Here is a 27,823-nt window from a genome sequence, read left to right on the forward strand (position 1 = left end):
CCACAGTATAGCCTAAATAATGCATTTAATAAAAACAAATGCCATCATGTTTGTCTCAGGGATGAAGTTCTTTAATATAAAGTTACAATTAAATAGCAAACCAACGTTTCCAGAAATGCACTATACACGTGCAGTATCTGTGTTTCTGTTCCCATTTCTTCTGCAAGACGTCACAATGGTATTGCTTCCCCAGCTCAAGTCCTCCATCCTTCCTTTCCATTTGTAATCTTGGGCCACATAGGCAAGAAGTTTCTCTCAGTCTGGTGCTTTCTTACGTGACATGGCTTTGACACTGAGAAATGGTACAAGACACAAACTCTGTTATCAATGCACTTTCTAGTCCAGTTCTAATCATCAGCTCCATGGCAGTTCACCTTTCCAATCTAGGGTAGATGACTAGATAGAGAAGTTTAGGCTCCAGCAGCTCAATACACACTGTTCAAGCCACAGTGGCTTCATTTTCATGGCCTCTTCTCCTTGCCTGACTAAACCCTGGACTTTTTATAAAGGCACAGGCCATCAGTGAGTATTCCTCATCCAATATCTTGGCAGTCTTTTACAGAATTCAAGGTTTCAATATTTTGTGCTTTTACAGCATGTAGATGATCATCAAGGGGCCCAAAGGACAGTGTGATCTGGAAAAAATAAAATGTAAAACAATGTATAAGCAATTAAAAAAAATAAACAAACATATTTTTTAAAATGTCATTGTAAAATGTCTTTCACAACTTAAGCAAGTGTCCTGCATCACTGTGTTTATATAAGCAACGTACATGTGTATTTTATTTTTATTGGGAAAAATTATAATAGCAACAAAAAAGTATAATACAATTTTTGTAATCCCAATTTAAAAGAATTTTAATTTTGATTCAGTCTTAAAAAAAAAAGCCTTTCTGGGATTAAAAAAAATGAAATACCTTCTTCAGAAGATTCTATGAGCTGCAATGAGTGCTGGTACTCGTTGCTTATTGGCTGTTTCAGGGCCTCATTTGCGCCTCCAGAGTTCTGATTGGTCACAGGAATAGAGTCACTGGGTAGCTGAGAGAACCCCAAGGAGTGGGCCTGGAGCAAAGGCACAGGGCCAGTCGTGTCCAGCATCGGAGAGGGGAGTCAGGGACACTAGAGCCCCCGGAGGCAGCTTCTCCAGTTCTTCACCTTCATTCTAATGAACCCCCAACATTCACAAAGCAGATACCACATACAATGTAGCCATTCAAAATGAAGGAGAAGGATTACTTTGAAAAATCGAGCTTCGAGTTTTGGAATTTGAACATACACATTGCAACATAATGCTAATGAAAAACTGGCAAACAAAATATATAGTTCTGTGAATCCTAATTCTGATTTGTGTAATCTTGAGAGCTCCAATAATATAATACATCATTCCTACTAGATCTCTTAGGAGTGTTCTGGCAAGGCAGTATTTATTTATTTTCAATTACAGGAATGATCTAATGTTACCACATGAGTGTGTGTGATCATCACGTCTCACTAAATAGAGCCATAGAAATAATAAAGTAAACTATAATAAGAAAAAATGATTTTTTTAAAAAGAATTTATGTACCTGCATAATGAGTTGATTGTCCCCATTAATCAGGCTGCAGGTGGACAGGGTGCTGAGAGACTGTGGGAGATCTGAGAGAAGTGTTTTGCACAGGGAAGGCTCAGCCTGAACCAGCAAGCTAGGAGGCAAGGAGGCAACTGCCATTACCTGGCTCCGAGTCTGAAAGGAAATAGGGAGGCAAGTTAACTGTTTGCAACTGCCTTAAATACTGGTATTACATCTTGAAAATGATGTTCTCTTACCACACACAAAGTGTGTTCTGGATTGAGAAACATCCTACACAGCTTCACTCATCAAAAGGGTATTTTACCTGAGTAAAACTCATGGTGGGGTCCTGGAGTGGAGACTTATGGAAGGTGACGGCTGTGCTGCCTGTGAATGCGCTGAGAAGTATGCTGTCATTTCCAGTGTCAGCACTGCTGCCTATAGCGTTGTCTGCAGCTAGACTGTACACTGTTGTAGTTTGAGACCTCAGGTTTAAACTGGTTGATGCCTCCATGATCTGAATAGGAACATTACAAATGGTAAATGAACGGGATGCAGTAATTAAGATTACTGAAGTGGCAGTATCTTTATCTCATAAGCTATTTATAATTGGGCATAATTTGGCTTTTATGGAGTGGTTTGGATGAGCTATCCTTACACTGGAAGAGGCTATTCCATGTGTTGGATTGAACGCAGGCAGGACACTGTCAGGAGCGGAGGCTGTGCTCGTAATGACTGCTGGTGTGACCGCCTTCTTGCGTCTTGGGTTCTCCTTTATGGTGGACAATAATGTGAAACAAGGAGTTATCCACAACTTCAAACTGATGTAAATCTGAAACGAAGGTGTTCACTCCAGTCTTTAACTTTAGAAGAAGATTTCACGTTACTGTTTCAAAACTGAGAAAAAAAACAACTGCTTTAGAGACCTTGGATTGTACTACCATTACTACAAAGTCACACTTTCGTAATGACCCCAATCTATTTTCTAAGACGTAATGGTAGGCTGTGACTACCTTGATCCACTTTTTCAGTCCATGCGGCGGTGGCTCTCTGTCGCCCCCTGTCTTCTTCATCTGCTCACTGACCTTGCTGATGGTGCTCTGACTGCAGCCAGTCACCCACATAATAAACCTGTAACAGTTACACCTCCCTCCCCCTGCAAAATAACAAGACGTTAAACAAATGTGGCCTAAATCAGATTATCAAGACTGACTTCATAAACTCAATTTAATGGTTTCCTGTGAATGGAATGAGCCACCTTGGTTCAAGAGCAATCTCAGTTAGACAATCAAATAATTAGACAGTACAGTGATGGGTAGAAGACAACCTGAAGGGGTCAACATTTCAGCCAGGACCCTACGTGCTTCAGCCTGCCCTGTCTGGGCCCTCTCCCTCCAGAGCTAGAGTAAGCGCCCATAGGAGTGAGCCATCTGGAAATGAGGAGAGGGGTGGAGTAAACCACACTTGGCAATCGACAGGGCTGCAGTGCAGAGCAGTCCCCCATTCTTAGCAGGCTGTGGTGAAGTCCATTTCATCTGCCATCACACTGTACAGCTATGGCTAAATGTTTTGCATCACTCTATAGAATGAACTAATTTTGCTTCATAAAGTCGAATGAAAACCTGTGAATGTTATGTTAGAATATTAAATTCCATATGCTTTGTAGTTCGACATACTTAAATTAAAAAATGTGACATTTCAAAACATGAAATAATGTACTGCTATTATGGCTTCCTGTTTCTTTGCTTACATGATGTTAAATAAAATATCTAAATTATGTTCATATATTTATTTATTTTATTTTTTAATTATGTCTTAAAATTCTAGGTGATGCTAATTTTTTGGCCATAGCTGTACATAACTCCCTACCTGAAAGTGAAATCTCCTTTTGCTGTGCTAGTGTCAGTCTACAGTGTCATGGTATTATTTTTTTTTGATAAACCCCACTAAAGACTAGTAGGAACTTACAAGAAATCTGTAATGCTAATGAGAGGTTAGAAAATGTTTTTTTTAAAGCCTTACTTATTTGCCCCAATGCAAACAGCACTTGTACTTACAACAACACAGTTGTCCATACAGCATCTATCTTTACTGAGGTCTAGAATTGGCTTCAGGAGACCCAGAGCACTTTTGCCTTTTGTCCTCTGTACTCTTTCTCTTCCCTGCAACAGAAACAGAACCCAGTCAGACTGTATTTGAATTCAATTTGCTTTTAATACGCTGTCTATCGTATATGTTCTTCTACACAGACACATGAAGTCTGGTGAAAATGTGTATTACGAACATTACGATTATTTTCAATTTTGTGTTGGCGCCTATACATTTTATTTAGCTTTTTACTTCAGTGTGCAAAACTGGAAATAGGCCCTCTTCACAAACTCCTGAGTTATTGCAAGCCAGTTAAAATAATATCTGGTATTCAGGAAACTCTTCTACACTGTACTGAACAGTTTTGTGAAGATAAAACTATCTGCATTACATTCAAAACAGACCCATGCTGGTACAGGCAGGAGGGACCTCTTTACCTGGGGGTCTGTTTTGAGTCTCTTGTGGAGGAAGTTGTTGGAGTATCCCAGGATCCTCTGGGTGGCTCGCTCACACAGCTTCAGCTCCTCTCGCAGCACCTTCCTGTTTGTCAGCACGAAGTCTGCAAACTCCTGGGACTTCCGCTGCCCATTACCCAGTCCAATCTGCCTCCTGGGAGAGAAAGCGTCACTCAAATAGCTGTTTCCATTTGCAGTACTCAATGCTGGTTTCAACGCCTCCTTTTCAATGGGAGACGAAGCCGCTGCCTCTAATTTAACAGATGCTATGCCAGTTATTCTCAAGGCAAATGATTTGATGGTTGCAGTGTGCACTCCATACTCTACTGGCCAATCAAAGGGAAATGGAAATGTGAAGCCGTAACAAAAGAGGTGCAATGGGCTGAATGAAAGCTGCATAATACCAACACTATGGTGTGGCCCCACTAAATGACCCTGAGGAAACACTGATGGAAATGAAACAATCAAATGAAATTCATCAACTGAAAAATAAATCTTCCGAATATCGAGAGCACGCTGATCTGCACTTGCTTTTTGCTCTTGCCATCCTGCGGCTCTGCACTGGGGTCGTAGCACTTCTGTGAGCCGAGTTCTTTGGCTTCCTTTAGCAGAGACAGGACCCTCTGAGCTCGACTGCGATATTCCAACATGTTGTCACTTGCAGAAGGGACTGTCACAGGTGTGTTTGATAATGGTTCCGCTATGCAGAGTGCAGATATGTTAATGTTGTGCACAAACAAGATTCCAATAAAACATCTAACCACCAGTGCTAGAACTAACCTGCCCTTTTGATATAACTCTGCAGGCACAGACAGGGTTTCTTAGCAAAGACTGGGCAGCAGAGTCTTCTGGCATCCTGGTCTCCTAGCAACTGCACCATGGACTGAGAAAAGGCCTGCAGTTCTTGCTCATGCCTGCTCCGCTCAGCTGGGTCTATCGGGGTGACTGAAGCTGGAGCACGCTTTGGCTTCTCAAATGACAGACCTGGCAAAAAAAAGATGTTTTTTCATTCATTTGAAAGTTTGGAAAGTCAAGGATTTACGTTCCATTAAAGTCAGAAAACCATCTGCCCTGGTTTCTCTCTTCCAAAGGGACTATGCATTTCCCTCCTAGCAGCAGACAACGTCTCAGTATCTCCTCTCCTGCTGACATTTACAGATGTAGAGTGCGGAAGGTCAACATTATAAAAGACAAGTTGTGACCAAAAACCTGTTAAGTGGTAATAAGGAAACTGTACACTCTCACATTTGGCTTTGAGCAAACTTGGGTGTGGTAGAGAAATCACATAACTACAGTAAATTTCAGAGTGTATAATACACATGTAATGATGGGATAATGCTTTGAAACACCTAGGTACCCGCATGAGGGTTTACATACCCAAAATAAATTAAAATCTATTTAAAAAAAAAAGGTTTTGACAGTATTTTTTCCCCCACTTTGAAAGAAAAATTGTTGTCAATTCACAGATATGTTTGTTTGAAGCATGCAGGGAAACACACACCACATGCATTGCAGAGAGTGCTTGTCAGTCCCATCCCTGGGTCAGCTCTGTATCGTGGGCTGGGGCTGGAGGTGGAGGTTTTGGGCCTGCTCCCTCGTCTAGCAGGGTGAGTGACAAAAGGAGACTTGCACAGGTCACAGGAGAAGGCGGCGTCTCTCCCTGAAACAGAGAAAAGAGGAGAAACTGGGGTGAGATATCTGTCGTAAGAACCCACATTCAAAATAATGAACCGATTTACCGCTTTAGGACCTTTTTAGTGATTGAATTGGTTCAATTAAGCCAGGGGTGTCCAATCCTGGACCTGGAGGGCCACTCCACTCCAGGTTTACCAGGTACAATGAGATAATTAACCATTTTAGGGCCTGGGCAGAGGATTAATGGGTTGCCCACCACTGATCTACTGTGTTAAATATTGAATAGTGTTTTATTTAGAGTTCCCAACCTGTCTTGTCCGTTTCTCAACTGCTCTGCTTTGCTATAGAACAGAACAAAACAAATGGCCAGTGTCTTGTGAGTGCAAGATGCCTTACATAAAGAACGCAGTGTAAAGCTCCAGTCTGTCTGGTTTCATTACACCAGGGGTCTGCAACCCTGGTCCTGGAGAGCCCCTATCCAGCAGGTTTTATAGGTGTCTTTACATCATCAGTGGCTAAAGATCTGGAACTCCTGTTAATCTTGACTAATTAAGCCAGTAATCGGTTCAATTAAGTAACAGAAATTGTCTGAAACGAAAATCAGCAGCCCCAGTAGCTCTCCAGGACCAGGCTTGGAGACCCCTGCATTATACTTTAGCACTACCTGGAGTTCTCCACTCAGCTGGCACATGTATCCTTACCTCTGCGTGTCACTTTGCTTGCTTTTACTATGGCTTTCTTCCCAGCAGGGAGTCTTCTTTTGGGAGCTGCTTCCACTCCAGGAGAGGAGTTTCTTTTCCTTCTCAGTCGCCCACTCCTGCTGGCCTCTAGGGTGTTGGGTCCACACTGTACTTCTTCCTAAATGATGCATTTCATTGCGTGTTTTATACTGTACAATACATTTACAATGCTTTAACACAATTTCTATGAATGTCCTTTACCATGCTTTCAAAGATGGATGCACATAGCAGAATGTTCTTCTAAAGCTCTATAACAAAAAAGCAAGCTCCTAAAATGAAGCAAGAACGTTTTCTGAGCCTCATTTCAACAATTGCAGTACAAACAGTTTTTATGTTTAACTGCTTACCCTTTCATCTGCTTCCTCGTTTGGCTGGATATAGTCAGAAAGCACAACATTCCTGTCCAGAAAGTCATCCCCGACTGTATTTTTTCCATTGCCTTGGTCTACAAACCATGAGAACACATTGCTAACACAAGGCCAGTATTGACGGTGAAGTTGTAGTTAGTTTCAATTTTCAATACATTACGTTTTCAGGAGAGGGCGCTATTCTACTATAAAATATCATGTTGTTGGCCTCTGCTCAGAACGCCTTTCTTTGTAAGGAGAAAATTGAATCATTTCGTACCAAAGAATGTAAGACACAAGACACTTAAAACACTTTTACAACGTTCAACTTACCAGCATTGAGCATATCCATCATTAACGAAACGCTGCAAAAATGTGCTTCTTTAGGCTACGGGAATGTTTTTTAAACAAACCATTCATTTGTAACTATTCTGTTGACTTTCTCCCGTCTCGACAAAATGTTTTGCTGCTGTGAAGACACGCCCACTTAAGGAACAAACCATTGTCAGAGCCACATAAGAGGGGGGTTATAATTACCGGTAATTACTTTTATGTATTTTAATAAAATGTTTTTGATTTGAATGCATAACATGCACGTAATTTACATGTGAACAACTAAATTCAAAATTTGTTTGTACTTCTATCAAAAGGCCACAGCTTATATCTCCATCTCTTAAAAAAAAATCCTACCCCTCTTCACAGTTACTGTGTACTACAATCATTTAAAGCTGCAGTACCCTATGGTATGTTATCTTATGCTTACAGACCAAAAGCTCTTCCTGCGGGCACTAAACTTGTGTATCTGGCTAGCTGTAAATTGCGATTTATGCTGAGAAGCTGTACTATTCAAAACCATATTAAACACAACACCCCAACCGGCACACCATGGTACTCAAATGGCAAAACAAACACATGGGTTGGAATAGTTTATTTATTCATGATAAAATGTGTATACAAGCATACTTAAAGGGTATATAAGGGCCTTTTCATTGTATTGTGTTACATGTTATTATTATTATTATTTATTTCTTAGCAGACGCCCTTATCCAGGGCGACTTACAATCGTAAGCAAAAACATTTCAAGCGTTACAATACAAGTAATACAATAAGAGCAAGAAATACAATAACTTTTGTTCAAGCAAAGTACAAGTGTGACAAACCACAATTCAATAAAACAGCAGATAATAGTGATAGTGACATCAGGATATGATTAAATAGTGATAGTTACATCAGGATGTGATTAAATACAAAGTACTACAGGTTAAAAACTTGGCAGATTACAGTATTCTGAGGTACAGGATTAAATGCAGTAAAATAGGGGGCTGATAAGAGCAAAATGAAGCACATTTACATGAAGGGTGATAGTGTCCCAGGATACAAACAGAGGAGTTCTACAGGTGCTCTTTGAAGAGGTGAGTCTTAAGGAGGCGCCGGAATGTGGTCAGGGACTGGGCAGTCCTGACATCTGTAGGAAGGTCATTCCACCACTGCGGAGCAAGGGTGGAGAAGGAGCGGGCTTTGGAGGCAGGGGAGCGTAGCAGTGGTAGAGCTAGTCTTCTAGTGCAGGCGGAGCGGAGAGGTCGAGTGGGGGTGTAGGGAGAGATGAGGGTCTGGAGGTAGCTGGGTGCAGACTGGTCAAGGCATCTGTAGGCTAGTACAAGAGTCTTGAACTGGATGCGAGCGGTGATCGGGAGCCAGTGGAGCGAGCGGAGTAGTGGAGTAGCGTGGGCGAAGCGAGGCAGAGAGAACACCAGGCGGGCAGCAGAGTTCTGGATGAGCTGGAGCGGACGGGTGGCGGACGCAGGGAGGCCAGCCAGGAGGGAGTTGCAGTAGTCTAGGCGGGAGAGTACCAGGGCCTGGACCAGGAGCTGGGTAGCATAGTTGGTGAGGAAGGGTCGGATTCTTCGGATGTTGCTCAGGAAGAATCTGCAAGTGCGTGCCAGAGTGGAGATGTGCTGGGAATAAGAGAGGCAGGGGTCCAGGGTGACTCCAAGGTTTTTAGCTGAGGAAGAGGGAGAGAGTGTGGTAGATTCCAGAGGAACAGAGATAGAGAGATCAGAGGAGGGGGAGGAGGAGGGAAAGAAAAGGAGGTCAGATTTAGAGAAGTTGAGTTTGAGGTGATGCGAGTGCATCCAGGAGGAAATAGCAGACAGACAGGTAGAGATACGGGAGGAGATGGTGGAGTCAGAGGTGGGGAAGGAGAGGAAAATCTGAGCATCATCAGCATAGAAATGGTATGAGAAACCATAGGATGCGATGAGGGGGCCCAGGGAGCGGGTGTAGAGAGAGAACAGGAGAGGACCCAAGACTGACCCTTGGGGGACTCCAGTCAAGAGAGGGTGAGGTGTGGAGGTTGCTCCACGCCAGGTTACCTGGTAAGTGCGGTTGGAGAGGTAGGAGGAGAACCAGGCCAGAGCAGTGCCAGAGATCCCCAGGTCAGCAAGAGATGATAGTAGAATAGAGTGATCAACAGTGTCAAAGGCAGCAGAGAGGTCGAGGAGAATTAGGACAGAGGAGAGTTTAAGTGAGTTGGTGACAGGTGTTCCCATGTATTGCTGGAACTGTTTAAGTAAGGTGTGTGTATTGATTTAATTATTTTTTTTTACATTTTTACCACATTTTTTAATTTTTAAATTGCATTCCCTGCCTCAAGATGGCTTCACATGCAGCTGCATGGACCTCTCAGAACTACATTTCCTATCATCCTCCTGCTCACTGGTAAATCCATCTCAGTTACATATGCGAGCAGGAGGGTGCTGGGAAATGTAGTTCTGAGAGGTCCATGCAGGTACATGTGAAGCCATCTTGAGGCAGGGAATGCAATTTAAAAGTTTAAAAAAAGTGGTCAAAATGTAAAAAAAATAAATAAAAACAATACACACACCTTACGTAAACAGTTGTAGCAACACATGGGAACATGTTACACAATAAAATAAAAAGGTCCTTATAAACCCTTTAATCCAGTCTGGGGCTCATTTAAGTGAAGGAGTCTCACAAGCTGTAAACACAGGGAATTAAATGTTGGGTCAGGAAACACTGACACAAGTCAAACTGAATGTAAAGTCTGAAAAACCAATAGAGAAATGATGAGAATGTTGTCGTGCTCATGTCTGTCTCCACCCAAGGTTCAAAAGCAAGGGGTTCATGTTTTCTCCTTTTCTTCAGCCTGTGCTGTGGGTTGTGGCTCCTCTTCTCGCTGCCTATCCTGCTGCATGCTTTCGAGGTCTTTCAGTGTCAGTTCCAGAGCCTCGTCCCCTGACACTCTTCTCACCTTCTCCCCTTTGGCTGCCAAGATCTCCTCTATATTTCTAAATGAACAAAAACATATATTAAATATAGAGGGTCCTATTGTGAAGCAATCACAAAGGTACAGGCAGAACACATAGTTTAAATGATATACAACTAGCAAACACTTTAAATGATGTTTTTTTTTTCTTCTATACTGTTTAATACTATTACAATTTGCCTTTGCATGTGTTTCAAAATTGTTTAAAAAAAAATCTGGAGAGAATCTATGGAGGTATGGTTTTAGTGGGAGGGCATGGAAAAAATGCAATTTAAACGAACGGGCAAGACACCATTGAAATGTATTTAAATGACACTTTTCCTGCTATACCAGCCCTTACAAAAGTTTACCATAGTATTTATGCAGGTTTCCCATGGTTATACTATGCATTTACCATAGTTTGCCATGTTTTTTTTTAACATGCTTTACCATACCTCTCTGGGCTTTACCATGCTTTCACTGTGCTTTATTACACTTGGCTATGCTTTTATTATGGGAAACTTTTATAAGGGAGGGTCTTATAGGGCACAATGTAAGATCTATTGTTTTACTCAACACAAAACAACTATATGATTATTAAATCAGATTTTTTTGTAAAAACACCCACTGTTTCCCTTCGAGGTCGGAAAACCACCCAAGGTTGCCTGCGATGATGTGGTGTTTTTTACAGCCGGGACACGTCACGATTACGACACCATTCTTATAGGCTATTTTGGAAATCTTCTTAGTGGATCTGGTCGAGCACACCTACAAGAAGCAAAAACAATCCAAATTAACTGAAAGCCTGGGACTACACACCTTTCCAGAGAAATGTGCTTCTTGCACTACAGATCTAATGCAGTTGATCACAACAGTTATGCTGAATGCCCATGGCTATTGAGATCGTAGATATGTATGTACTGCAGGATGAAGGTACAGACCCAAATGAATGCCAAATTCGCACAGAAATTCTGTCAGAATATCGAGAAACAATGCACCTTGCACGTGTACATGATAGTGTGTCGAGTGTATCTTCTTCCCAACAGCCTCACTGCTTCTGACAGCTGCAGAAGTTGAGATATGTTTAGAATGGACGATAGAACTCGGGTTTCCCTTGTTCTGTTCCCAGTCTGTGCTGGACGTGTCCCATTTCTTGCATCTGTATCTCTGTGAGTTTCTTGATAAAAACTGGTAATGGTATTGTTATTATTGTGACGTGAAGCCTGACAGTTTGACACGTGCAGCGTGTTTACATTTTCCCAACGATTTAAAGACCCGACCCTGAGGAATGTCGCGGATGTTCGGCGTGCAAAACAACAAACAATTGGCCTCATTGCAGCTTAGATACGGCTTTCCTAGCTCCGTTTTAACTGCATTTAAAACCTTCGTGTTTCAACAAACCGATTACTCAATGAGTTTCATCACTTCCTAGTACAGTACTACTCGGGCCTTCTATCTTTGAGCGTGTGCGCCGCCTGCTTTAGTGGAGTTGAGGTTACAGACTGGTAATTCGACTGTAAATGCAGTTTCTCATTATTCTGCGTTATTTAACATGATAAAGCGGCTGTTCATTTTAAAACACAACGCTTGAAATGTCTATTGGTGTTTAAAAGGCAGGCTGTCCGTTGTTTATTAAAATTCAACGACACTAAATAAATAAACCGTTTCTATAATTATATCTATAATTATATCTATAATTAACAATAATAAAAAGCACCGCTGTAACAACATTCTGGCAAGTCAATAGTTTTTCTTTGGCTCCTTTAGTTTTCCAAACTTTTTATTTTCACTTTTACTCCCCATTCCATCACCACGCTGCAGATTCACTTCCTGCGCTCCATATTAGGACATCGTCTGTAACTGATGGTTGTTAACTTTAAAGGTTTAAGCTCTCTTTAGATATCTTACGTTCTCCCAATAGAAAACATTGATAATATTACTACTGTAGTATTGACAGCCAATTAATATTGAGCGTCTATTACAATAATATTGTATTCTAATGCATCTAACTTGTGCTCAATTTATGGTGCTGGCATTTAGTGTCCTGGAAAGGCATATTGAATTCCTGGACACCTTCCTCAAATCCTGGGCCATCCAGGGAAAACAGGGACATGTGTGATCCTACTTGCAACAAACTGAGTGAATCTATAGTGCTGTGGCAGGATAATATGTTGTGGCACTATTACCAACTAACATTTTTCAAAAAGATCAAATTAAAAACAGAAAGTATTATTATTATTAGTTTATTTTGCAGACGCCTTTATCCAAGGCGACTTACAGAGACTAGGGTGTGTGAGCTATGCATCAGCTGCAGAGTCACTTACAATTACATCTCACCCGAAAGACGGAGCACAAGGAGGTTAAGTGACTTGCTCAGGGTCACACAATGAGTCAGTGGCTGAGGTGGGATTTGAACCGGGGACCTCCAGGTTACAAGCCCTTTTCTTTAACCACTGGACCACACAGTACACAACTAATGGGCATCTACAGAACAGGACAAAGCAAATCTGAAGCATTATATTATATATTAAATGCACACAGTGTTTTTATTGTGTGTTATTAATTAGGAAAACTTAAATACCTAAAGATGTACAGTACTTTTCAGCAGGAGACTGGCATCACATTACCAGCAAAATAGACAAATAGGATAACAGACTTTAGTGAAATAAAATAATAAACCATAAAACAAAAAAGCTTAATTATAAAAAAAAAAAAGTCTAATGTGGGGGAAAAGACATTGATCTGGTGTTTTTAATCTTCACGATGGAACCCTTTGAGAGAAACACTGACCATGTTATGCAGTTTATGCAATGGCACTTAAAGGTGTTGGATACAGAAATGGTTCCCAAACTAGAGGCCAGGGACCCTTGGGTGCTACAAGATGTACATCAGGAAAACCAAAATGAGCCCGACATCTGACAACTTTCCCCAGGCCAGCAACATCACTGTATTGTAGCGAGCACGGGAGCAACTGATGCACACACCAAGGCTCTCAGATACAATGCAGGTACCAGTGTCTTTGAATGCAATTTCTCATGACGTCATGTTCCATCAGTATCTGTGTTGTCACTTCCTGTTGTGTTGTCTTGGTCTGCTGCTTCCTGTTTGGTGCCCATCTTTACTCTTAGAGCTAGCTTTCTATTGGAGGAAAGAAAAGTTACCAACAGTTCCCTTCTGTATTGTGAGTATAAAAAGCTCATAGCTCTACAGGACTCATTTCATTATTACAAATTATATATAATAGATAAATATGGTTACACTTCAAAATGCAGGTACATTAACTATGTGTAGTTACACTGTAGTTACCATTCACATGTATTTCCGGTCACTACATACACTTCCTATGTAATTATGTGAGGATGGAACTCATTACCGTGTATTTTACAAAGTTATATTCCCAATCACATCATGTGTATTACATAATTATATAGAGGGCAGCTAGTGTGGTTAATGTACCTCTATATTAAAGTGTACCCAAATCACTCTCAATCAGGCAGTAGTGCTAGAAAATTAAAAGTCTTGTTTTATTTTCTTTTAATACTACTATAGAAGCAATTGATTACTGAAAATGTCAGATTTGACAGCTGTATGATTTCACACTCTCAGATTCAGCAATGACAGACCACTCATTTGGTCTGGCTTCATTAATCAACTGAAAGTCAGATCACAGTACAGTAGTAAGTAATTAAGATGATTTACACAATCCACACCTTAACCCTTTGAGGAGGAGAGTAACATTGTGTCTGAATTGATGGGAGTATTGCCGGTTTGAACTACTGTACCCAGTAACTTAACACATTATCAAAGCAGCATACAATTATTTTAACAATATACAGCTACCAAGACACTACTTAGAATTGAACTGATCCTTCTTGTAACTAAGTTGGTCCTTGCCATTTTATACCGATACAGTTTTGCCTTTGAAAATTTGCCTTTGCTTCCAAATAGGGCCTATGGATTTGAAATGAAAAATGATGTTTCTGGCAAGGTAGTCCTCAAAGGGTTAATAACAAACCTCCTAGTCACAAAAGTATTTTTCATGCACCGCCTTTCCTTTTCTGCTGGGGCCCCATTCGCTGGACTTTTCTCCTGTATGGAAAAACAGAAGGGAGCCACTAAGAGGTCTTACACTGGGTCTCTGCACTGAAGCAACAAGTGAAAAAGTTTCAAAACAAATTGGTCAGTAGCCACACAGCCCAACCATATGCCAAACTGATTGTCAGGGCTGGGCAGCTCAAATGTAAGGAAACCAGGATTGACGTATCTGTGTGTAAAAGAGCACACACTACAAGGATTTCGGCAGAATTCAACAAGCTTCCTTTATTGAGACCAATAATGAAAAGTCACATCTTTACAGCTTAATCATTATCATTAGACACAATAATGAGGCCACTCGTTAGATCCAAGTGCTACCTTTGATACTGTAGACCACTGCATTTTATTGAATCATCTTGAAAACACAGTGGGACTGTCTGGCCTTACTGTAACACACTCGCCATTACAGCTTGTTCAGAATACCGCCATTAGAATTCTGACTAAAACCAGGAAAAATGAATATATTACCCATGTTTTAGCCTCTTTACACCGTCTCCCTGTGCAGTATAAAAATAGATTTTAAGATTTTGCTGTAACCTATAAAGCACTAAATGGATTAGCACCTAGTTATTTGCAGGAGTTACTGACCCTGTATCATCAAAATCACACTCTTAGATCAAAGGATGCGGGGCTACTGGTTATTCCTAGAGCTTTTTCATACAGAGCCCCTAAATTATAACATTCCCTCCCTTCTTTCATCAGGGAAGCCACAATTGAAGTCAAGACTGAAAACACACTTATAAAAAGTTTTCTTATCTTCGTGGGTTTTAATGTAACTTCAGTTTCTGCTTTAACAATTTTTTTTGTATATTAGTTTATTAAATTTGCTATTTAATATGTAGCAGTTGTGTGTGTGTAATATGCCTGGGGACCTTTATTTTAATGTACTGTACAGTGCTTTGTGAGACTTTGGTATGAAAAGCACAACATAACTGTAATAAAAGCAGAAATCAAGCAATGGTATTAGTTACCAATTTCTGGAAGAAGCATCGGACACAGCGCTGGTGTGTGTTCATGGAGGATCCTGATGCTTCTCAAATGCACCTCCTAGTGCTGCTGTTTTATACAGGTTTTACACCCCTTTGCAAGCAAACAGTTGTTGGCTTATCTGTGTGTGATCCATAGTTTGACCAGTCGTTGTCCCAGGCAATAAAACAAGCTGTCCCTGATAGCAGCATACACTGCCCACACAACAGCATGTATCATAGTAAATATGGACTGGAGAGGAGGGCCATAGTGGAAAATTATTGCCCCGAGGGAAGACTATTGTTACCGACAGGGGGCTATAATGTCTGAAGCTGCAGGTGTGATTCGCCAAATATTTTGGTCTTTAAAGTACTTTGTTTAAATATAGCTCATACACCATAAGTAAATAACCAAATAAATAAACCATAAATAAGTAAAATAAAATGAAGTTCGTACCGCATAGTTTTTTTTTTTCTTTTGCAGTATGTTTTGTAATTATTTTTGCTCCTACGATGAGGCTGTAACCAATATATTTATTAAATGGACTGTGGCAGCATATGCGCCCTGCACGTGTAAATAGTGTGGTTTTGGTGTAACTAAAGTTTAATTAGTTTGAATTTAAGTTTGGCAGAGATGGGGTTAAATGCCAACAACAGCTGGAATATGGCCATTCTCCAATTAGGTAATTGAGTGCTACTTGGGGAATGGCCACATGCGCAACCAGTGCTTTCACTGCAGCTTTCCAGCCTTTGAGTCTCATTTCTGATGCTATCCTGCTACAAGGACTAAAATGCTACACTATGGTATCATGGTGACAGCGCCGAGCTGCAGGGATCGCTATCTCTTACCGCTGAAACCCTGTTGTCGCCGGACTCTCTGGATACCTCCCACTCCAGAAACACGACACCCTGGGGCCGATCTCCTGCAACAATGCAGGCAAACAACAAGCACTCAGCTTCAGGGTCAAAGGGATACATCTACTAAGCTTTTACTCCATTGGCCCTAGTCACAAAACTGTACACACTCTTAAGGAATGTTACTTAATGTTTTGTAGTTTTATAGTTTTTTTAACACCTGGGTACAGAAATACATTTAAAAAAAAAACTTGGCATATCTATCCAAAAATCGTGTGATAAATATCAGATATTGCATGTTTCAGTGTGTGATAACTTATCACACAAGTGGCCCAGTAACAATGCCATGCTGAGTTTCAGTACACTACAATACTGTATCAATCCATAGATCATAGACAAAGAGAAGGAGATGGGATACCTTTTATTGGACTAACTAAACACTTTGATCAGTTTGTCCAATAAGTTATCAGCTTCTCTTTGTCAACTATCAAATCTGTAGGACTGTTGATTATGACATCACAAACCAACAAGAAGTTATCATATACTGTGAAGAAATAACCCACTCCAGGAAGTGCGGTAGACTTGGCACACCCTGCAGTGGCTTATTTTTTAAAATAATTACATAAACTAGCTTTAAGGAAAAAATTAGAAATGTATTCTGTATCCTTCCACTGAAAAAAATAGTCCCTGAATACATATATTTTGTACTTTTTTATTTGCCATAAACATTACATTGAACATTCCCATTTATTGTAAAATTTTCTACATAAAATGGCATTTGGGAATTGAAAGCAGACCGATTTCACACATCTGAGGGAGGATTCATGGAACAGCCAAACACTGCACTGGCACTTGACATCAAGGGAGGAGCTTCTGAGTGTTTTTTGGTTTTTTTTTGGGTGTGCAGGAAATGATCCTACTCAGGTTTTGCGGTCTTCAAGAGACGCTGACCAATAATTTCAGAGGCTGTTTTCACATCGATGGCCGGTAACCGGCATAATTTCCCTAGATTGGAAACGAGCATTAGATAATATGTGGACTAAACGACTTCCGTGTCAGTTTGCGCAGTCCTTCCCGTCCGTGGCGAGCACAATAGAATTCTATGCCGAACCCGACCTTGTTTAAAAGCCCAACGGTTATGTCAGAAGAGAGCAGGAGAGATTTTAAATTTGTTTTAAGTATGTTTCTAAAATTGGAGGGTAGTGGTGAGATGTATCTGTAGTGTCGAGATGTATCTGTTGTGTCTAGTTTAAACATTGCATTCTCGCTAGTCAGTTTTATAAGGCGATATTTAGTTTAATAAGTAGATGCCGCTGCTGCATATATATATTGAATGCAGAGTGAGACTTGCGTGGTGATTTCTCAGATGGCTTTTGAATAAAGTGTTAGTGCTACTGCTTACCTCAGAGTTTTCTTTGTTCTGTTCTCTGACTAAATACCACAGTATATTTGCCAATTTTTCTGTAATTCTGACATTGTTACCTACAGAAACACTGTTTAGATAACTGTTATTCTTAAGGTGTAGTAATATTAATAGATCAGGTAAGTAAGTTGGTCTATGATGTCATAGCCGAGCGGTAAGACAATTCTTACCGCACGGTCATGTGATTTTGTTAAGCCAATCATAGCACTTAATTTATCCAAGCTATTTTATGAATGATTATATCTTCCCCCGCCTCCACATATGGAATATGATTTCACATAAAATGTATTACCACGTGTGTTGTATAAAGTAACGCACAGGACCTAAATTACAATAAAACTGATTGACACATCCAATAAAACCACCAGCTGAGTTATAGATACTTCTCTTTCTACCTAAACCCACATTTATTCAGTGCTTTTGGTAGCAGCAATCCTTGCCGATTGTAGCTGCAATTCTTACTAAAGCTGAAGAGAATGTCAAGTGCTTATCGCTCCCTTTCTCACCATGTTGTTGATCTTCATCTGGACTCGCTGGGTTTATCTGCTTATTGGAGAAGAGGAGGAGAATGCATTTTATTATATGTAATAATTAAAAGGTTTGATTAAAAAAAAAAATCTACAATCACACTTTTTTTTTTTTTTTTTTTGAAGATAATGACTTGCAAAATGAACCCTGGCCCCAAATTATAAGCATGCAAGCTAAATAAACATGATAAAAGGGGAAGTGAAATACAAGTTAGAATGAAACACATGGTGTTCAAGAAATTATGCAACTGGGTATTTGTCACGCTTACATTTTGTTTTTAACAGCCATTACATTATGTGGTTTATTGCTGTTTTGTTGTTATCCTTTACCATGGTATTCATTATTGCTAATCAGTTTCCTCAAAGAGCAGAGGAAGCATTGGGCTGTGCTGGCAGTAAAGAGTGGATATACAGTCGGTCTTGCATGCATTTTATAAACTAATTTGTTTCCCATTTGATTTAGCTACTTCCATCAAACCCATTCAGTTGTTAACCTACATGGCAGATAACTATTTTCTTGTAATCTCGTGCAGTGCTTTTGAAGTGCTATGGCATGAAAGGCACCATGTAAACTGTTGTTGTTGAGAACACTTAAGTGTGTTCTTACAGATTTGCTCTGAGTGGCTCAGTTATTGAAACGCACCCACAGGGCTGGCCTTAGGGGGCCGTAAACCCCCCCTCCCCTCCTCTCCTCTCCTCCTCTCCCCTTAGTTCACATTCCAGATTGAGATCCAAATCTAAAACAAATCAGTAATAAAAGCAGAACTAAACACTAGAATCAAAACTATAATAGGCATTATTTCTGGACAATTTAAGTTTTTTATGTTTATCTTTACAAATTAGTACCAGTAATAACCCCCACCCCCCCACCCCAGATTCGACTTGGGTGACCTTTTCCCATAATGTGGCCTCCCCCTCTGCCCCCTGCACACCCACTGTTACTGTAAATATATATAAAAAAAACAACAACTTACATCCTGTGAGCTTCTTGGTGAAATGTCATCAAAATCTGAAGTCTGAAGGAGAGAAAGACCACAGGTATACATGAGAACATAGTACAAACATTTATAACGCTGCCAATATCAGAACTACAGTATTTATTTTATATTATTTATAGCAACACGAAACTTTAAAAAGTACCCAGCTTTTTTTTTTTTGAACAATTATTTGTATTCATTTTCCAATTTTTCTCCCAATTTTGGAATGTCCAATTATTATTTCAACCTGGCTCACCTCTGCAACCCCCGAACTAACTTGAGAGAAACGAAGTCGAGCACTCGCGTCCTCCGAAACGAGTGCTGTCAGCCGTCCGCTTTTTTCCACTCTGCAAGCCCGCCGTGCAGCCATATCCAGAACTTACAGCGTCGGAGGACCACGCAGTTCTGAACTGTGTACAGGCCGGCCTGCAGGTGCCTGGCCAGCCACAGGGGTCGCTGGTATGCGGTGAGCCAAGGACTCCTCAGCCAACCGAACCCCTACCCAGCCTGGGCAGCGCTTGGCCAATTGTGCACCGCCCCCTGGGAACTCCCGTGCATGGTCAGCAGTGGCATAGCTTGGATTCGAACCAGCGATCTCCACTCTATAGGGCGCATCCTGCAGTCCGGGCAGAGTGCCTTTACCAGATGCGCCACTTGGGAGCCCAAGTATCCAGCTTCTTAAAAGTAACTGCAATGGAACATTAAACAGTAGCTAGATTTTATTAAAGCTCGATTTCATGGTAGCTCACATGCTTCTTAGACACAGCGATTTAAGGGAGTTTCAAAAGGCTGAACTCACAGGAGCCTTTCCAAGCAAACTATCTGGAACAAGCTAAACACCCAGCAGGTTAGAGTCCTAGTTACCGGCGTGGGGGGGTTCTGGTTGACCCGGCGCAGTTTGGTCTCCATGACCAGCACCTCCCCCTCGATCCTGAACAGCTGGACCTGCAGCTCGTCACAGCGCTCCCCCAGCTCCCGGACCTGCCTCCGGTATTGGTCCTTATCAATCAGGCTCTTGGAGTACTGCAGGTGGATCTCCTCCCTCGTCTTGATGGCCTTAAACAGTCAGGACAGAGCAGGGATCAGGATGGAGGTCACGAGTAATGTCAAGTGTTCCACAGATCCATGCAGAGCTTCATATACCGAGAGGTATTAAATGTCCATGCTATTCTAAAAAGGGTTTTTAGAGCTGAGATATGATATAAAATCGACAATACAAATTGAGATCTATTCTGCATCCTTTTTTTTGGTAGGCATCCTTGAAATGTACACACTAACCTGGTCCCTTTCTATAGTCACTTCCTCCATCTGCTGCAGTATCACCTCAATCCGATCTTTGTACATCTTGGAGTCCTTCTTCAGATTCATGCACTGGAGTTCCAAAACATCTTTCTCCTCCATGTACTGCAATAAGGAAGGCATTTTATCTTCACTCATTTTCTAACAAGGAAAATAACTGATATCAAATGTGACTATTTTAGCACGTCAGAGAAGCAAGAGAAGAAAGCTAGTTTATGCTGTTTAAACTGCGAGGGAAAGGTTACCAGAAAACGTTAATACAGGAGCATCCTGGTTGAACCTCACCTTTCCTTTACCCCCCCCACACTCTGCTTCCCTCCACCTCTCCTCACTACCTTGTCTCTGTGTTCCTCTGCGTGTCGCAGGTCTCTGCGCAGGTTGTACATCTGGTTGACCAGCTCCTGGTGCTCTGCCAGCGACTGCTGCCTGTCATCCTCCAGAATCTGGATGTACAGCTTGTCCTTCCCCACCTTCCCATTCGTCCCCACCTCCCAGGGCAAGACAAGAGGATTAAACCCAGACAAAATTAGTCAACCGACAAGATAATCTGCGTCAATCTGCTGTCTTCGGTTATTCAACAACACTTTATTGCACAGCGTAGTTCTGTGAGTAAGCGAAACACTAAGCCCTCAAAACACTATAGGGACCTGCTATTTGTTTTACTAATCCCATTTAATTGCCCATTTAAAGAGCAGCTAATGGTGCTATACTGTATGCTATGCAATAGCTGCTTTTCTGTTTGTTGTGTGATGCCCAGTCGTTATGAATTCTGACTCTTACTGGTAAGGTTCTGTAACTGCTCCTGCAAACAAGCCTGGTAAAGATTGCTTGGTGCAGGATTACCTGTTTGTGCCCCGCCAACATCATTAGTGCTTCATCACTAAAATTGAAAATAAAGTGGATATGAAGGCATTTCCACAGTATTTGTTACCTGGACTGAATTTCCCAGCTCCTGGACTGTGGCTTTGAGCAGGTCATTTTCTTTCTGGATCTGCCAGATCACATCCTGGCTGGGCCTCTGCTCCATGGCATGTTTTAACTTCATGGTGTGCTTCCTTTCCACCTTGAAGTCACTTTCTGCATTCATCAGATTGTGCTTCAGCTTCTCAATCTGCATTAAAACCCATTGGAAGCACAAGAAACTCTTTAAACTTTATTATTCTCTTATTATGAATTGTGTCATAAATAAATGTAGAATGATGGGGGGGCAGGGCAGCATTTATTGCCTGATTTGCCTCACCCAGACGCTTGCTTACGAAGTACCCCTGAATACATGATTGTTCCATCTTCAAAAACATGTGGAAGATTGTAATGAACAATCCACCCCACAAATGCATTGGCAACCCCCAAATATTATCCATTTACGATCAGTGCGGAATTACCCAGTGTGACAAACTCCAGATACTAGCCAGTATGTGCATAGTGCAGTGAAGTGGCCCACTCAATATTACATTTAGGACATGGGCAATTTGCCCACTGTGGAAGACTGGCCCCAGTGTGTTTCTGCACTAGTGACTGCTAAGACTGGCACCATGTTGAATGTGGCATTAGCCTTGGCAGTATAACCCCTGCATGTGCAGTACATTCACTGCAGTGCTGTGTATGCCGAGTATATTCACTGCAGTGAAGCTCTCACCTCGAGCTGCAGGTCCCGGTTCTTCATGAGCACCGTGTTCTTCTCCTCGCTCTGCTTGGCGAGCTCTCGGAGCAGGCCGTAGTTCTCGTCCTTGAGCTTCTTGGCCTCATTGCTAAACGCGTTGCGCTCCTCCTTCATCTTGCGCACCCTTTCCTGCTGCTTGCGCAGCTCGCTGTCCTTCACCTGCAGCTGCTTGATGGTGTCCTCGTGGGCAGCCAGGCTACAGCTCAGCTCCTGGCTCCTCCTCTTCTCCTCCTGCACGGCTTTCTGCAGCTTGGTCACCTCGCTCATCAGGAACTGGGTCAGCCCCGACTCCCCCACTGTGTCTGAATGCCAGGAGAGTAGGAAGCACATGCTTTTCTTACTTCCCATTTACAATTACACAATTTATCTACATTATTCACCAACATATTACACTGTATAGAATACTATAGAAGTGGCTAGTAGCTTCAGATTCTCTTGTTTGCTATCATCCTCAGTGTTGTACAATACTATCTGAAAGCAAAGCCTGCAAACAGAGATAGTAACAGGTATCATATTTGAAACTGAAAGTACATGATTCCTAAAACACAAACCTTTGAGATCAATAGAGTGAATGGATGTGCTTGGCATAGGAAACATATGGGATTTAGTTTGCTATAATCCCTTTAAGCAATAGAACAGACTTATAAAAGCCAAAAGTATTTAAGCAATTCCATTTAGAATCCCGCAGAAGGATCAAAGGGTAAAGTGTAAGACAACGGAACCTGAAGCTAAACTCATGGTGTAAGGGTTTGTCTTTTTACATTTCAATAGTATAGACTGATTGAACAAGTAACCCAGAGCAACTTTAGAGATGGGTTACATTTGTCAAAACTGAACCTACGGTAAGTAAATACCTACAATGCATTTCCCAAACCAAAACCAGACATTATTATGCAGGTGTTGAAACAGTCACCTTTTGTAGAGTCAATATGAATTATCTTCTAACCCTGCAAACTAGTGTGTGTGTGTGTGTGTGTGTGTGTGTGTGTGTGTGTTTGTGTGTGAGGTACCCATATCACTGGTGCCTGGTGAGCCTCTCGAGAAAATCATGAAAATTCAAAATAAAACCAAAAATGGGAACTCGTCTGTTCTGTTTTTTAATGATGTACTGACTGCACACGGGGAACCTGGTAAGTGGAATACATTGGCTTGTCGATAGACAGATACAATGATAAATAATGCAGAACAGAGAAAAACAAGAAAGATTGCATGTCAGTCATACGTATCTCAGGAAATGGAATTGAAAAACACAGCACTGCCATCACCACAAGTTCCTTGTGACAGACAAAATACTGGAAATGGTTACATCATTGTGGTGACTTCATATTGCCCAATTTTTCTAACAATCGTTCAGTGAAAGGCTTCATTGTGTGATTACTTGAGTCTACTTGTGCGAGATGGGAGGCGCTGGCGCTGACTTGAGTCAGCCACGTGAAAGAGCTGTGGGCCCAGTCCTCCACATCATGAAGCACAAAGATCTTGCACAGATTTTATGGGAGCGTTTTCTTTTTTCACCGATTTTGTGAATGCATGATGTGTGACAAATACCCTGCCATACCCTGCAACCCTCAAGTCATTCTGTAACATTACCTGGATTCACTTTAAAATACAGGTACCACTGACTCCCTGCAGACACACTGGATTTACCATTATTATTTATTAGAGAAGGTGTCTTATTGCGAAATTCTCGTGATCACGACACAACAGCTTGAATTGTCACGATCGTGAGATCATTTATCTTGTGATCTCAACAGAACACATATCAATCCCTCGGAAGGCACATTTTAAAAGAGGCTCACCAATTAACATGGAGAAGGCTCTGGCGGGTTCTTTGCCAGTTATCTTCCTGTAGAGTTCTGGATAATCCAGCTCTATGCTCTCCAGGAAGGCCACATATCCTTTAGATCCAGTCCTTTGCAGAATGTCCAACAACACACCTGCACCAAAATGTGAGACATCAGCCATCATACACTTAGGGTAATATATTGTCACTATCCAAATAATGAAAGTGGCAAGCCTATAGTTCCAATGCATATATCATTAACTTTAGATTATCTGCGTCATTCCATTGCAGGGCCCTGTTCCAACCAGATGCTTAAATATTTAACTGATCTCCAGCGATTAGATCTTTAAAGAACTCCTCCCCTATTCTGTAAAGAATATCCAGAAAGCATTGCTAACGGTGTATCAGAACCAAATCAAGGAGTAGAGGTCCCAGCTCACAGCAGGATGACTTCGCTCACCGACTCTCCGCTTGCGGATGACCAGGCTGGGGTCGTTGAAGATCTGCTCCTCATCGTCGGTGCTGAGGACCTTGCACTGCCGCAGGTACGGGATGATGCGCGACGGCTCGATCGTCCTGATCAGAAGGACGCGGTACTTCTCCAGCGAGTTCCAGCACTCCTCATCTTCCAGATCAGAAAGGCTACAACTATCACGGTTCGTCATCCTGCAGTCTAGATAAAATCAGTAATCGGGTTATACGAAGGGGGTGTAATAAATACAGCACCACTGTAGTGACATTCAATCATAAGTAGAGAAACGTTTTAGCGAGCGCCTTGATTCAAATATATTTCTTAAATGTATGCATTTCCATTGAAGATCAAGGCTAAAGACAACAGTTGATCAAGGTAAATGAAATCAGATTGCACATGAAGCCTACAGATACTGGCCAATAACATGCATACAGCTATAAAGTGTTTCATTGTTAGCTGTTTTCATAGCGTTCCTGTTTTTTGTTTTTTTGTTTGTTTGTTTTTTTATATATAGAGTTCATTACCAGAACCTGAAAACAAGCAACACTGGGACACTGACCAGAATCTGAGGAAACTTTACATCAAAGAGAAATACATCAAAGAGTTCCATTATGGCAAGCCAAATGGTCATTTAGGAGATATCTCTAATTTTTTGATATCTCTAAATATTTTATGATCTCTAAATCATTTACAGATCAAATACTGAAGATATCTTCAAATATGTAAAGATCTCTAAATCATTTTAAGATATCTAAAATATATTTAGAGATATCTCAAAACGATTTCCAGATGTCTTTAAATTTAGTTTTAAATGTGATATCTAAAATGCATTTTCAGATATCTTTAAATCGTTTTAAGATATCTCAAAATGTTTGAGCTATCTTTAAATCATTTTCAGATCTCTAAATCAGTTGGAGTCTAGATACCTCAAAATAACTTCCTGTTCATTTAAAAGATATCTCTAAAACATTTTAGGATATCTTAAAATAGCTTCCTGTTCATTTAGAGAGATAGCGCTAAATAGACAGAAAGTCCATTCAAAACATAGACAATTTTCACAGGAAGTAATTTTGAGATATCTTCACATGATTTAGACATATCTTTAAAACCCTCATTGTAAGGTTTCTAAATGACAGTTTGGCGTACCATGCCAGCAAAATCCAACTGGTTTCCATAGTGTGTGTGTGTGTGTGTGTGTGTATAGAGAGAGAGAGAGAGAGAGAGAGAGAGAGAGAGAGAGAGAGAGAGAGACAGACAGACACCGAAATAAACTGTATATATCACTGCAAAGATAGATCAATAGAAATTGCCTAACTAAAACACAGACTTGTTGCTGAAAAAAAACAAAGGCAAACTTGGAAGAAGAACGTTAATATAGAAATAACCAATCCATATAAGTTCATTTAACTCCGTAGTTCCTTATTCAAATAATAATAATAATAATAATAATAATAATAATAATAATAAAAGATTTAAACGCCAGTCTCACCACTCCCGGGTTTTTGATGACAAGCTGCGCGTAGTTTTTTTGTCAATCTCTGTATCACCAGCTTCATAGAGTCCAGACAAAAAAGAATCACTCAAGTATTGTGTTCATGCCAGGTTAACTCAGCATCATTCCAGAAAAGTTACATTATTTCAAAATACGCCTGTGGCAAAAAAGGAACCTCAGCAACCTTTTCTTTGCCAGTCCTTCCTGCAGATGACACACCTGAGCATGCTTCTTATAGGTTTGGTGTCATAAACAGCGCTGTCAGATTTGTTTTTTGCAAAGCCCCGCAAAATTTTGGAAGTAACCAGCCAAAAAGTAGCCAAATTGTGTTTTTTAAACCAGTCAAAAAACCTGTACACTTAAATATACATTACAAAACCATACATAAGTGCAACATATTTATTTTAAATAAAAAATAACACAGGTAAAGGTAAAATTTCTCGCAATTTACAGTACAAGCACTGCAGAGATCAAATGTGGTAGATCAACCATGTTTATATTATTATTATTATTATTATTATTATTATTATTATTATTCAGAAGGTAGTGTAACATTAAATTGTCCTGAACTATAAAACAATAAATAAAATAATAAATTATAATTATGTTTGTACTGATAGTTCTTAATTTGTTACAAATTAAAAAAAAAAAAAAAAAAAAAAAATAACTTTATTTATCCGTTTTACAAATAAACAAAAACCCCGGTCAAATGCATACGAGTGTCAATCATCTGTAAGAATCCCCATATTAAATAGAATGAATTCCGGTCTTCACTTTGTGGAATGAATTCATGTCAAACCATGAGTTTTCCTACCTTGGAATTGGACAGCATGCAAGTTTGGTCCACGGAGTAAAAGTACTGATATCTCTCTGACTTGATGAATTTTGATCTCTGTTCAGAATGAGGAAGCCTGAACTGTGACACTGAATGAGTAGGAAGGGTTTGTTACTATGGTATTTTATTATACTTCCTCAGTGGTTGTTCCGTTGCTGTCAGGCACAGTGCCAAAGGGTTTGTGCACAGCTTTCCACCTGTAAACCTAATGAATTACAAATCTAGGGTGTGATGCAATGTTATCATGCAGTGATATGCACAGTATAAGATCACACAAATTCTTTAAGAAAGAACTGAGGGAGATTCTAGGAGTGGCATGTGGTGGTTTCGTACTAGAAATATCATGTGGAATGGAGTAGAACTCAGCTCTTATCCAATGGAAATGAGACCTTCTTGGTCTCAGAGAGTACTATAGCTCCCTTTCCAATACTCGTGTCTCAGCAGACACTGAATTACCAGATTCATCCACACTGTACAGACAAAGGCGGTGATCTCCAACACTGACAGCTAGGCAGCTGTTTAGATAGATTTGGACCATAGCAAATATAATATTGTACGTCTCCTGCTCATTAAGAATGGTGAATGGAGAATTCAGAATATTTTGATCATTTTGTGACATGCTCGGTCAAAATGATTTAGTTCTTCTATACAGAGGAGCACCCCTTCTGTAATGGAATACACATCAGCCAATTTGTAAAGACAAAAAAAAAATCATGATCTCTAGTTATTTGAACAACATGTGGATTAACTCATTCCTGCAGGGACCCTTTCTTATGTGATAAATCAGGTGATGCCACTTCTCCTGGTGTTAAATGAACTCTGCAACACTACCGTCCGTTTAAGTTTTAGTTTTAGTTTTAAAAGGATGTTTTTGACAGAATAGCGATGTGGGCCCAAAAGTTAGTTGGCAGGAATTAGAGACTCAAGAGACAGAAACTGCAGTGAAGCGCTGTTACACACATTTATAAAAAACAGGCACAAGGGCCAAAATAAAAGGTTAAACAAAACAATATGTACTGTAGGCTGGGCATTAGTCTTCACTATACATCCATCCATCCATCCACCCCCATACACACCCATGCACACGCACACGCACACACACACCCACACCCTCCACCAGACAAAGGATTTCTCCTTCCTTCTATACATGTAGCCACTCCCCAATTAGTACTACTTGGAGAATGGCCACACCTGAGATTACTGGCAGGGATAGATTTAACCACATACCTGCCAACCTTACATTCCCTACATTCCCCCCCACACACACACACATATTTACAGCAGCAGGGCTTCTGTCCTGTCTCAAAGCTCTACTCTGCCCTTTCGCCACTATGAAGTGCACACCTTCAAGTGTGGGTCA

General features: G+C 40.8%; 3 protein-coding genes across 8 annotated transcripts; all 3 read right to left on the reverse strand.

Annotated features, from left to right (window-relative positions):
- Positions 1–49: 49 nt before the first annotated feature.
- Positions 50–2,940, reverse strand: LOC131702921 (uncharacterized). Its single transcript, XM_059005584.1, has 7 exons — positions 2,878–2,940; positions 2,564–2,706; positions 2,209–2,322; positions 1,876–2,067; positions 1,566–1,724; positions 918–1,162; positions 50–635 (listed from the first exon to the last, which is right to left on the reverse strand). The coding sequence occupies exons 1-6, from the start codon at positions 2,891–2,893 to the stop codon at positions 1,028–1,030; spliced, it is 759 nt and encodes a 252-aa protein (XP_058861567.1). The 5' UTR covers positions 2,894–2,940; the 3' UTR covers positions 50–635; positions 918–1,027.
- LOC131702920 (uncharacterized) lies at positions 2,880–7,286 on the reverse strand. The gene is made up of 9 exons (XM_059005580.1): positions 7,149–7,286; positions 6,816–6,913; positions 6,430–6,586; positions 5,595–5,753; positions 4,874–5,077; positions 4,625–4,793; positions 4,076–4,247; positions 3,608–3,712; positions 2,880–2,980 (listed from the first exon to the last, which is right to left on the reverse strand). The coding sequence occupies exons 1-9, from the start codon at positions 7,168–7,170 to the stop codon at positions 2,951–2,953; spliced, it is 1,116 nt and encodes a 371-aa protein (XP_058861563.1). The 5' UTR covers positions 7,171–7,286; the 3' UTR covers positions 2,880–2,950.
- A 3,424-nt stretch (positions 7,287–10,710) lies between these two features.
- Positions 10,711–26,551, reverse strand: LOC117396946 (caspase recruitment domain-containing protein 9-like). 6 transcript variants are annotated; one of them, XM_059005576.1, is made up of 15 exons: positions 26,443–26,522; positions 25,626–25,785; positions 24,125–24,337; positions 23,681–23,818; positions 21,858–22,183; positions 21,153–21,332; positions 20,557–20,709; positions 20,201–20,326; positions 19,787–19,978; positions 18,920–18,961; positions 17,925–17,964; positions 15,990–16,063; positions 14,096–14,169; positions 13,092–13,218; positions 10,711–10,848 (listed from the first exon to the last, which is right to left on the reverse strand). In XM_059005576.1, the coding sequence occupies exons 2-14, from the start codon at positions 25,690–25,692 to the stop codon at positions 13,122–13,124; spliced, it is 1,722 nt and encodes a 573-aa protein (XP_058861559.1). In that variant the 5' UTR covers positions 25,693–25,785; positions 26,443–26,522; the 3' UTR covers positions 10,711–10,848; positions 13,092–13,121. The 6 variants fall into 6 exon arrangements, with proteins under 6 accessions (XP_058861559.1, XP_058861558.1, XP_058861560.1 ...); XM_059005575.1 differs by having other exon boundaries at positions 11,079–13,218; XM_059005577.1 differs by having other exon boundaries at positions 11,079–13,218; positions 17,925–17,961; positions 26,443–26,521.
- Between the last annotated feature and the right edge of the window lie 1,272 nt (positions 26,552–27,823).

Source organism: Acipenser ruthenus, chromosome 31 (assembly GCF_902713425.1).
Source record: "Acipenser ruthenus chromosome 31, fAciRut3.2 maternal haplotype, whole genome shotgun sequence".
Lineage (NCBI taxonomy): Eukaryota > Metazoa > Chordata > Actinopteri > Acipenseriformes > Acipenseridae > Acipenser > Acipenser ruthenus.